Below are 12,383 nucleotides of genomic sequence, written 5' to 3' on the forward strand. Positions count from 1 at the left end.
GGTTTGTCCTGTTCAATGCTCTGTCGTCAGGGCTGATCAAGTAGCACTGTCAGTTGGGTGAATTGTACAATGCCTGACTAAGAATGGCTGGTGCATTGTTTCCTAGTAACGCTGATGGACCACTTGTGTGGGTGGAGGTGTGAGTGTGTGGGTGTTTCTGAGGGTGCCGCAGAGAATGCATGATGGGTCATGAAGAAGGAAATCCCCTTGTTTTTTGGTTCTTAGCCAGGGAGCCTAAAGAGTTTTGTTTGTTTCAAGGTTAGCATTTTCCTTTTCTGTTACTTCCATCTTGGCCATAGAAAAGACAAAGAAAGCCAACGCGCTTACCTGCTGATCTTCTCTCTTCCTTGCAGACCCGAGAGGAGGCGGAGAGATGTCATGCAAGTGGCCAACAGCACCATGTCTAGCCGAAGCCGGAACACCACAGTGGCTGACACCTACAACATCACAGACCCAGAGGAACTGGAGACGGAATACCCTTTCTTCGAGAGCAGAGTGGATAACAAGGAGAGGACTGTCATCTCCAACCTCCGGCCTTTCACTTTGTACCGCATCGATATCCACAGCTGCAACCACGAAGCCGAGAAGCTGGGTTGCAGCGCCTCCAACTTCGTCTTTGCGCGAACGATGCCTGCAGGTACGGCACGTAACAGCCTGGGGGGAAAGGCTGACAGCCCGAGTGGAGTGACGGCCCTTAGATTCAGTCCTACGAACGTGTGGTCATTGGTACACAGCCTTGTCCATCGGGTACCCACGGAACAGAGAGCGTGTTCCCAGCGCCAGCTCCCATCCCAGGCTCACCAAAGAAAGTCTTGACAAGCCTCCTTCAGGGCTCCCCGCTCCTGCTTGGTCCACATGATACATTCACTCGCTCAGCCCTGTGCCCTTCTGTGCACAGCTGAGTGAGTTAGCTTCCATCACTACCACAAAATACCTGAGAGAGTCATCTTACCGAGAGGAAAGGTTTATTTTGGGCTCAGTGTTTTGGGAATCCCAGGCCAGAGACACTTGTCTAACTGCTTTTGGGCTTGCAGTGAAACAGCACGTTGTGTCAGCAGTGGATGGTGAAGGAGATCTGTAGCTAGAGTTTTCCTGCCTGGCCCACAGTCAGGACAAATCTCCATCACCCGCCAGTCCCACAGCCTCAGACCCGACCAAGTAAACACAGAGACTTATATCACTTACAAACTGTATGGCCGTGGCAGGCTTCTTGCTAACTGTTCTTGCAGCTTAAATTAATCCATTTCTATTAATCTATACCTTGCCACGTGGCTCGTGGTTTACCGGCATCTTCACATGCTGTTTGTCATCGTGGCGGCTGGCAGTGTCTCTCTGACTCAGCCTTCCACTTCCCAGCTTTATTCTCCTCCTTGTCCCGCCTACACTTCCTGCCTAGCCAATGGCCAATCAGTGTTTTATTGATTGACTGATTAGCAACACGTTTGCCATACAGAACATCCCACAGCAGAGATCTGTTCCCCTCGTGGCAGCCATGGAGAAGAGAGAGGAAAGGCTGCGTCTGTGGCAGCTCCCCGATGCCCTGACTCCTGTCAGTGAGGCCCCGTCTCCTAAAGGGTCTCCCTTCTCTCAGTAGTGCCAAGGGCTGGAGACCAAGAACACAAGGCCTCCTAAGCACACGCCACAGACCTACGAGGACACTCCAGGTCCCAGTGAAAGCAGCTGCCTTGATTCAGAGGAAGCGCTGATCCTCGTGGTCCCCCACAGCAGCCTGTGCTCCTCCTTCTTAGTCCCCTCTCCCCTTATAAGTTAGACCCTGCCTGTCACCCAGACCGCCGCCCACCTGTCACTGAAGCTGGGTAAACTCCCACTCCTCATTTCCAGAGGAGGCGGCATCAAGCAGTGGAAGGGCAAAGGATGATGGGAGCTGGGGAAGGAGGAGCTTCTGAAACTGGCTCTGGCTCTCACATGCGACCCTCAGCCTCTACTGTGCCCCCGTTTCCCGGTCCTCCTAGAAGAGACAGATAGCAGCTTATCTCCCATGGCCTTTCTCAGCTGTTACGGTTAACAGCTTTGGTTCACTGCCTCGGTTTCCGAAGCGAGGCTGGCAGTAGCTGGAAGAGATGATGGCAGGAATGGCCTCCTTGCTCTTGGCTCAGGTTTCCTGGCAGCTGCCTCCAAGGCCAGCCTTGTGAGTGGCCCTTCCTCCCGTACGGGAGCTGCAGTGGCCGTGAGGATGCGGGCTGCAGAGAGTCCGTGCCAGAGCTGGAGGCTCAGCACACTGAAGCTCACCGCTCTCCTTCAGGGCTGCTGTGTTTGAAGGGTTGATTTTTTTTTTTTCTTTAGATGGGAAAAATGGACCTGGAGAAGGTGACTTAGGTTGTCAGGAGTGTTTTCTTGTACTCAGTCACAGGTGTTTTTCTGGTGGCAGTAGGTCAAAAGGGAGGTGCTGTGGCATCTTGAGATGACAGGCTCCGAACATGTCCATTCCCTAATCCTCCACCTTGTGCTAGCAGCCATCTTAGGAGGACCCCCACAATGTCCCTGTGCAGCAGAGTCCTGCATGTACAAGAGTTAGGGGAAAAGTCTTTCTCACGTTAGTCCACCATTTGTCATCCTTTCTGGAGACCTAAACCTTATTTGGCTGCTTGTTTATATCCTTATGCAGAAGGAGCAGATGACATTCCTGGACCAGTGACCTGGGAGCCAAGACCTGAGAACTCCATCTTTTTAAAGTGGCCCGAACCTGAGAACCCCAATGGATTGATTCTGATGTATGAAATAAAGTACGGATCGCAAGTGGAGGTAAGGCTGGGACTGTGGCCTGCACCTGCGTGTGTTTCTGTCGGCACCGAGAACACAGGTTATCCCATGTCACTGCTCTGCTGGTTCTCTGAATAGACAGCACAAAGGTGGTCAGTCAGTGAGGATCAGAGTCTTCCAGAAACCCAGGATCTGTGGAGTAGCAACCACAGTGCAAGGAGCTGGCTGTACTTCGCCTATAAACAATTTCTTTGTAGATGGGCCTTGTGCCACAGACTAGACACATCTTGATAACTTTTCACTCCTCTGGAGGTCTGTTCAAATACAAACATGACTGATTAGAGTTTTCCATGTGCCACCTGAGGACTACCTTTACAGATGTAATTTCTTCCTCTATATTGATGACCTGGACGATGGCTAGGCAGATGTTGGGCAGCTGGAGTTGCCAGCATGGTGAATTGAGCTAGCAGGTGTCAGACTTCACTCACGCTGGTAGGAAATTAACACTTACGTTTCATTTCCGTAGGATCAGCGGGAATGTGTGTCCAGACAGGACTACAGGAAGTATGGAGGGGCCAAGCTTAACCGGCTAAACCCAGGGAACTACACAGCCCGGATTCAAGCCACCTCTCTCTCCGGCAATGGGTCGTGGACGGATCCTGTGTTCTTCTATGTACCAGCCAAGAGTAAGTCTTAGAAGGGAGATGCATGGTAAAACTCAAACCTGGCTGTAGATGAACAGTCTTATTAAATAAGAATCACAGAGCCAAACGCAGAGTTAAAAGCCCAAGAGGTCAGAGCAGTAGCTAAGAGCTGAGTCTAAAACCATCCGCCTTCTTATTCGCTGCTGCTGCCGCCGTCCTTCCCCTGAGAAAGAGGCTTACTTCCTGTGTATCTGTCCTTTTATTGACTTTCTGTTCTGCCTTCTCATTGGTTGTAAACCCAACCACATGACCACCTCATCACTGCCTGTCTATACAGACCTCCACGTCTCTATAGTTGGTATTGAGATTAAAGGAGTATGTCTCCATGCTAGCTGTGTCCTTGAACACACAGAGATCTGCCTGTCATGTGACCGGGATTAAGGGCGTGTGCTACCACTGCCAGACTTCTGCTATGGCTTGCTATTAGCTCTGAACCCCAGGTAACTTTATTTATTTATTAACATACAAATAAAATCACATTTCCGCACAAATAAAACATCACCATACCTGGCTGGGCCAGAGCTGGGCTTCTGAAGTTGTCTGCTTTTCTGTTAGAACAGAGCTGGCCAGGTTGAGGAGGTGGCTTATCAGGGGAAAGTACCTGCTTGAGGAACTAAGTGCAGATCCTTCACATCAAAGCCAGGAGTGGTAGTGTGCTCTGGAACCTCACTGTTCAGTGGATTGACGGTAAAGCTCGTGCAGCTTGTTAGCAGTCAGTCCAGCCCATTGGTGAGCTCTGGGTTCAGTGAGAGATCTTGTCTTGAAAAACGAGGTGGCAAGCCAGAAAGGAACACATTTCACATTTACTTACTCCTGGTGTACACAAACACACACACACACACACACACACACACACACACACACACACAGAGAGAGCTGGGCAGGTTTCAGACAGAGTCACACTAAGGAACCAGTGTGTTATCTGGAATCTCAGCCTGGGAAGATGCTATGCCTTGGGTCCTTATCTCACGTGACCAGCTAGAAGAGGGTAGAGCAACCTCTGGGGAGCTGGAAGATAACTTTGCTTTCACCCTGACTCATGTGTAGAGGCATTTTGCAAAGCGTTGAGTGGAACATTCCGTCTCCTGCCTAGTCAGTGAAGCTGGCTAGGGCTCAGAGCCAATGCTCAGAATCACAAGGCAAAAGAAACCTGGGGATCATCTGGTCTGTCTGCTCTAGAGCAGACATCTGCAGGACGGCATCCCAGGCAGAGGCATTCTCCTCCCCGCGTCTGTACAATGGTTAAAAAGCAGATGTACTCTTCATCCACCGATATACGTGGAAAGATAATACATTCATTATTTTGCACAGAGACTGGTGGATAGTGTTACAAGTTTCATTCAAACCCCTGAGAAGGCAGGGTCCTTAGAAGGCTATTCTACGTGATGATTTTAGCTGCAAAACTACGTGTTGTGAAGTGTTTAAATACAAGAGCTGCATACTTGTTTTAACTGTGAAAATTTAGACTTTTGTTTGGTGAAATTTTGTACATAGTCCATTTTCACATGTCTTCCTGGAAACCAAAATTTTTGGATTATTTCACGTTTGAGTAATATATGAACAAATAATCCAGTAGGATCAAATGTGAATTCCTTTTGCACCCCACCAAAATCTCAGCTCAGCTTTGGTTGGTGGCTAGAATCTTGGGTCGGGGACTGTTGTTTCCTCGTGTCTGTGTCCCTATCTGGATTCTTGATTCAAACAAGGTCTCAACAGATCCAGCGATTCCCATCTGAAAGAAATAGTCAGTTCTGTCAAAGAGTCTGTACTCTTGCAATAACAAAACAATGGAAATAACCTAAGTGTCCACCAGCAGGTGTGTGGGTGAAAAATGCGGTACATGTTCATAGCAGAGTACACATCCATTAACAGAAGGAAATCTTGATGTTTGCAACAACACAGGAACATGAAGGGCCTTACAGTAGATGAAGTAAGCCAGATGCAGAAAGGTAGATACCACATGACCTCACTTACATGTAAAGTAAATCTAAAAGGGGGGACTTGTGGAGAGTCCCGCAGGTTACCTGGGGGACTTAACTTAGGGGGTGTTGATCAAAGGATACACAATTCAGGTAGATAGAAGGAATAAGTTCAAGGGATGAATTGTAACATGCTATAGTTTATAAAGCAGTCTTGAATACTGCTAAGTAAGTGTTAATTCCCCGTAAAAATGGTAACCATGTGAGTTGATGCTTATGTTAACTAATGTACACATGCTTCAAAAATAATGTTGTGCATGGTAAGTATGTATGTATAGTATATATAATTTTGTGTGAGTTAAAACTCTGATGGTCCACCTAGTCAGTTCCAGGTGTTGAAAGATACACTTGAAAATCCTCCTAGTGACAAGTAACAAAAGGACAGAGGTGAATAAAATTATAAACAGTAAGCTAAGGTTCTGTGTGTCTGCTGCTGCTGGGCCTAGAGTTAGGTATTAAAAGTAGTGAGATAGAGAATTCTGTCAGTTATGACCTGAATTTTCTCATTTATTCCAGGTAGCCTAGTCTTCACCAGTTAGCTTATGTGCTAACTCTTGTTGTGATGTTGCAGTAGCTCTCTCTCTCTCTCTCTCTCTCTATTGTGATGTTGCAGTAGTTCTCTCTCTCTCTATTGTGATGTTGCAGTAGCTCTCTCTCTATTGTGATGTTGCAGTAGCTCTCTCTCTCTCTATTGTGATGTTGCAGTAACTCTCTCTCTCTATTGTGATGTTGCAGTAGCTCTCTCTCCATTGTGATGTTGCAGTAGCTCTCTCTCTCTATTGTGATGTTGCAGTAGCTCTCTCTCTCTATTGTGATGTTGCAGTAACTCTCTATTGTGATGTTGCAGTAGCTCTCTCTCTCTATTGTGATGTTGCAGTAGCTCTCTCTCTATTGTGATGTTGCAGTAGCTCTCTATTGTGATGTTGCAGTAGCTCTCTCTCTCTCTATTGTGATGTTGCAGTAGCTCTCTCTATTGTGATGTTGCAGTAGCTCTCTCTCTATTGTGATGTTGCAGTAGCTCTCTCTCTCTCTATTGTGATGTTGCAGTAGCTCGCTCTCTCTATTGTGATGTTGCAGTAGCTCTCTCTATTGTGATGTTGCAGTAGTTCTCTCTCTATTGTGATGTTGCAGTAGCTCTCTCTCTCTCTATTGTGATGTTGCAGTAGCTCTCTCTCTGTTGTGATGTTGCAGTAGTTCTCTCTCTATTGTGATGTTGCAGTAGCTCTCTCTCTCTCTATTGTGATGTTGCAGTAGTTCTCTCTCTATTGTGATGTTGCAGTAGCTCTCTCTCTATTGTGATGTTGCAGTAGCTCTCTCTCTCTCTATTGTGATGTTGCAGTAGTTCTCTCTCTCTCTTGTGATGTTGCAGTAGCTCTCTCTCTCTATTGTGATGTTGCAGTAGCTCTCTCTCCATTGTGATGTTGCAGTAGCTCTCTCTCTATTGTGATGTTGCAGTAGTTCTCTCTCTCTATTGTGATGTTGCAGTAGTTCTCTCTCTATTGTGATGTTGCAGTAGCTCTCTCTCTCTCTCTATTGTGATGTTGCAGTAGCTCTCTCTCTCTCTTGTGATGTTGCAGTAGCTCTCTCTCTATTGTGATGTTGCAGTAGCTCTCTCTCTCTATTGTGATGTTGCAGTAGCTCTCTCATTGTGATGTTGCAGTAGCTCTCCATTGTGATGTTGCAGTAGCTCTCTCATTGTGATGTTGCAGTAGCTCTCTCTCTCTATTGTGATGTTGCAGTAGCTCTCTCTCCATTGTGATGTTGCAGTAGCTCTCCATTGTGATGTTGCAGTAGCTCTCCATTGTGATGTTGCAGTAGCTCTCCATTGTGATGATGCAGTAGCTCTCCATTGTGATGATGCAGTAGCTCTCCATTGTGACAAAACACTGAGATAATCAGAGGAAGAGATCTGTTTGGGCTCACGGTTCCAGAGGTTGTAGTCCTTAGTCAGTTGGCTCTGTTGCTTTTGGTCTGTGCTGAGACAAAACATCACAAGCAAGAAGTCCATGATGAGGCAAAGCGGTTTACCTCCAAAAGTGAGAAAGGGACCAGGTTTCACAGTTCTCAGAGGACACCTACCTTCAAAAGACCTAACTTCCTCCCCCTAAGACCCACCGCCTAAGGTTGCCACTACCTCCCAGTAGTGCCACAGGCTGGCGAGCAAGCCCTAAACATCTAAGCCTTTGGGGGACATTTGCCCTCTTACCACAGTACACTGTGCTGCCGCCCCAACACTGGAGCCCTGCTGTTTCTGCAAGTCTGCCCCAGCTTGGTCATAGTCCCCCCAACCCTTCCCCACCCTGCTGCTTATCCCAGGGTACACAGCCAAGGTCTGTTTGGTAGTGCTCTCCGAAGTAGCAATGTTGGCTTCTGGAGCTGAGTGAGCCTGGCTTTCCTTAGGAGAAAGCGAGCATGCTTGTAGCCTTTGCCGGTGTTGGTAACATCAAGACCGGGACACCACTGGGGAATCTCTGAAGCCCTCTGATGGGCTTTCTCCATGGAAGCTGGCAGACCTGACAAGGAATTGAAGCTGCTTGCTACTTTTCTTTGCTCCTGGGAAGTTTTCCTGGGTTCCAGCAAGACTCTGCTGCTGTGGTTTAGTGTGCTTTCCCTGTGTTTAATCCTCAGAGGAGGAGTGCACTGAAAACTCTGCACCACCTGCTGTTTTTAAGGAACTCTGTGTGCTTGAATTCTATTAAATTCCTCCTCAGCGTTCTCCCCTCCGGATTAAGTATTCTCAGGTCTTCCAGCCTTTTCTTCAGGACCGGTTGCATAGACAATTATCTAGCAGTTTTGTTCTTCTGGATGCGTTCCAGTTTCTCTGTGTCCCTGTTGAGATGGGAAGCTCAGAAAGAACACAGCGCAGCCTGACCAGTGGTGTCAGTAGTACAAAACCAAGAACTGTCTAGGGGAAAGGAAAAGCTGTGAGCTCCTCATCTCGCAGGGACACCTTTGAATACTTGCAGCAATTGGAAGGTGCTGAACCTCGTTCATTTTGAAAGATACTGGATTAAAAAACAAATTTAATTTGAAAAATGAATTCAGCTTTTGTAATAGTTCAAGAGTAAATAGATTTCAGAAATGTACTAACCTTTGGTGAGTGACTTATGGTCCATGAAGATGTCTCCAGTGAGTTCCCAGCTCCTTTCCAAGCAGACATTTCTATTTTTTTTATTTACTGTTATTGTGTGTGCGATGTGCGCTTGTGGGCTTTTATGCCATGGTACACATGGAGAAGTCAGAAGACAGCTTTGAGGAGTTGGTTCTCTTTTGCCTTTCAGTGGGTTCTGGGGATTGAACTCAGGTTTTCAGAGTGACCCAGCAAGTGCTTTTACCCACAAAGCCATCCCATCAGCTTTAGTGTAGACACATCTGCTTGGGTGTCTAGTAGTTACTACAGGCTTCTTATAAACAAACCTGATTTCCAGAATGCTGCCATCGAAATACCCTTTCTATTCCTTATCAGTGTTCCATTGGTCGGTCAGATAAGAACTCATCTTCTCTCCAGCCACTAATTCTGTTTGTTTTTCCACTGTAACTGAGGGCTTGCGGATTCTTTCTGATATACATCTGGAATCCGGCCTCTCTGTTGCTGTGCTTACCACCATGAGCTCGAACCTCCTTGTTCTTGTGTTGGGGCTATTATGACTACAGGAGGGCCAGGCTCTCACTTGAGAACTTGACTTGCCGTTGGCCAATGCAGCCCCGGGGAAAGTTAGGTCAACTCTCTGGTCTTCCTTATAGAAGAGGATTTCTTCCTGGCTCTGAGTTAAGCCATCCACAACATACCCAGGGAGAATGGCATATTCCCCTAACTCCTCCTAAACCTGGGAGTGCACAGAGTCCCCCAGTCTGTCCTCACACACACCCATCTCCCCAATACATGAATCTGATCAGCTTACTTCTGGCCTTGAAGGAGTTCACTGAATGCTTTGTAGTATGTTTTTTTTTTTTAATTTTTAATGTTTTAGTTTCAGTTTTTGAGAATTTCTTACTTGAGTACTGTATTTAGATCATCCCCACCCATTCCTCTCCCCCAACTCCTCCCATGTCCCCCTCCCTCTCAAACACGTGACCACTTTATTATTATTACATAGCACGCGAGAATGCGCGCGCACGCGCACACACACACACACACACACACGCACACACACATATGGATGGATGGATGGATGGATGGATGGATGGATGGATGGATGGATATACAGTTTGCCAAGCTCATTTAATGTTAATTTGTATGTATGTGTGCTTAGGGCTGACCACTTGGTATTGGATAACCTATCAGGGAGCCTGTTGCCTGGAAAAACCGATTCTCTTTCTCCCAGCATTGCCTGTGTGTAGCTTTTCATCTAGAAGGTGGGGTCTTAGGAGATTTCCCCCAGCCTAGTAAGCATGGCAGCTGGTGGTGTCACTGTGCAGGTCTTGTTTAGGTAACTGTGTCATTGAGATTTCATGTATGCCACTCTCCTGTCTAGAAAAGGTACCATCTCCGCAGACACCCTGGTGCTCTGTCTCTCAGACTCTTACCACCCACTTTGCTGGAGTGTCCCATGAGCCTTCATTAGAGGGGTTGTGATGTAGGTGTCTCACTTGGAAATGGGTACCCCACAGTCCGTTGTTCTGCGTTTTGAACAGGTGTAGTTTTCTCTAATGCTCTCCATCTGAGGCAAAAAAAAAAAAAAAAAAAAGAAGCTTCTTTGATGAGGACTGCGAGCTGCACTTCCCTGTGGGTATAAGTATTTAGAATGCGGTTAGAAAGTATCCTGGTTTAGGGAAGGAGTAGTAGGTTCTTCTCCAAGGTTCATGACCTCATCAGTCACAGATAGTAGCTGGGTTTAGAGTATCAGGCAAGAATTTCCTCCCGTTGAGTAGACCCTAAGTCCAGTTACACAGCTGTTGGTTACCCCAAGATGTAAGTGCCACTGTTGGACACTCGGGGATATCTTGATGCCCTGGTCATTTTTGTGGAACGTTCATAGCTTTATTGCTGGGTCGCTCACTCCTTTTAATCTGCAAAATGGAATGGAAACCACTGACCTTGAACCAAACCCCTTCCTCAACTGCCTTCCATCCGGTGCCATCTGTAAGCCATCCCTCTGTATGAGAGGCTGTTTACCTGAGGGAAAGCATACCTTTCTCCCGCAAGACTCTGGCTAAAGGACTTTTCCTGAAGGGGCATCCCTTGTCTTCCCCGTGTGCTCTATTTCTCATGCGTTCCTGCCCAGGGTACATTCACATTTCTCCACCTATCTGCATACTGAGTTCTTGCATCTGGTGGAAGTTCAGGGGTAGAGACCTCAGCCCCCCGGTGCCCATCGTCTGCCACACAGGTACTGGTAGCAGGTTCTGTGGTCAGCTCTTATCGTCTCAGACTTGAATTTGTTTCACATATTTTGTAGGAAATTCAGAGTAACATCGGCAAGAAGTGTCATCTCAGTGTAGGGGAAAGGAGTGAGCAAGCTGTCCAGGGGACTTCCTTAGAGATCAGCGTAACATGAGCAGTTAGTCCATGTGTAAGAGTCTGTTCATTTTACTCCAGCAAATGTATGCACTTTGACGAAACTACCTACAAAAATCACTGGCCTTCAGGCCATCATTTGTGAGCTATTATTTCAGAATATAGAGTACTTAAAAGAAGTATATACTTCAGTCTTTATTTATTTACCTGTTTCTCCGAACAGTTCAGTTTGTTTGCTGGGCTAGTCCTGACACTACCTTGAAGATTCCTAGTATGTGTTGGGGGGAGTAAAGGCTTTTTCAGAAATGGTTTTATCAAACTTCCAACCATAGATTAAAAACAACAAGCCAAGCCAGTTATTCACCAGCTGACATCTTCCTGTTTCTTCTTGTTTCTGCAGCGACATATGAGAATTTCATGCATCTGATCATTGCTCTGCCGGTCGCCATCCTGCTCATTGTGGGGGGCCTGGTAATCATGCTGTATGTCTTCCATAGAAAGAGGTGAGTGTCTGGGCCAGCAGAAGGTGGTAGTTGTAGCCAGCTGGTTTGATGATTTGAACTTGAACATAGATCATCTATGGGGGGGGGGGGGGGGAGATGCTATGTAGACTGGACAACATGAATTCCTAGACAGACATTCTCCAGAGGCAAAAAGAACATTTCCTAATGATTAATGGCAGGAAAGGGGGGTTGTTTCTTTCTCGGGACCCATCTTCCCCTTGTTTGGTTTTTCCGAGACAAGGTTTCTTTGTGTAGTACTGGCTGTCCTGAAACTCGCTTTGTAGACCAGGCTGGCCTCGAACTGCCTCTGCCTCCCGGGTGCTGGGATTAAACATGTGTGCCACCACCGATGTTTCGGCTGTTCTGGCACACAGATTGCCGGCTTGTGAAGAGCTGCTCCAAGCATGCCAGTACAGCCCTCCCATCGAGTGAGCCTTGTTATTTCCAGTAGAGTAAAGAAACAAATGTTTCTTTAAAAGCTCTAACCTGAGGCCACCAAAGCAGCTGAAGGGTCTGAATCAGGAGTGTAGATAAGGGTCCGTTAGCTGTGAGCATGCTCTCCGTCTCTCTCTCAAGATAAGTCATGAATCAGGAAGGGAAAAAAAGATGAAAGCCATGTATAGAGATGGGGTTGTTGACCTGAATTTCTTCTTTTTTGACAGAAACAACAGCAGGTTGGGCAATGGAGTGCTGTATGCCTCTGTGAACCCTGAGTATTTCAGCGCCGCTGATGGTAAGGATCCTGACCAGGGTGGGGGAATATGGGAGCTGTTGGTGTCATTAATTGGATAAAAGCTTTGCATAATTTTGAAGTGATCTGCCTTTGATAGCATTTCCGTTTTGTCTTTTAATAACATTTTTAGCACTCAGTGACTTTGTCAAAAATTCTGGGACTCTGAGATGTCCCAGTGAAAACCAGGCTGTAGAGATGCATTGAACGGACTAGTAATCGGTTCACTCGGTTGCTTGAAATCCTACAGCAGAGTGAAAGAAACACTCTTAATTACTGTTGTCTAGG

At 46.9% G+C, this 12,383-nt stretch overlaps 1 protein-coding gene across 1 annotated transcript in view; it reads left to right on the forward strand.

Moving 5' to 3' along the window:
* The window catches only part of Igf1r (insulin like growth factor 1 receptor), a 54,500-nt gene that overhangs the window by 17,864 nt on the left and 24,253 nt on the right, over positions 1-12,383 (forward strand). The window contains exons 9-13 of the mRNA XM_059271597.1: positions 354-637; positions 2,627-2,763; positions 3,248-3,407; positions 11,263-11,365; positions 12,028-12,098. Coding sequence (XP_059127580.1) covers positions 354-637; positions 2,627-2,763; positions 3,248-3,407; positions 11,263-11,365; positions 12,028-12,098 — 755 coding nt within the window. The remainder of the gene's footprint in view (positions 1-353; positions 638-2,626; positions 2,764-3,247; positions 3,408-11,262; positions 11,366-12,027; positions 12,099-12,383) is intronic.

This window comes from Peromyscus eremicus, chromosome 1 (assembly GCF_949786415.1).
Source record: "Peromyscus eremicus chromosome 1, PerEre_H2_v1, whole genome shotgun sequence".
Classification (NCBI taxonomy): domain Eukaryota; kingdom Metazoa; phylum Chordata; class Mammalia; order Rodentia; family Cricetidae; genus Peromyscus; species Peromyscus eremicus.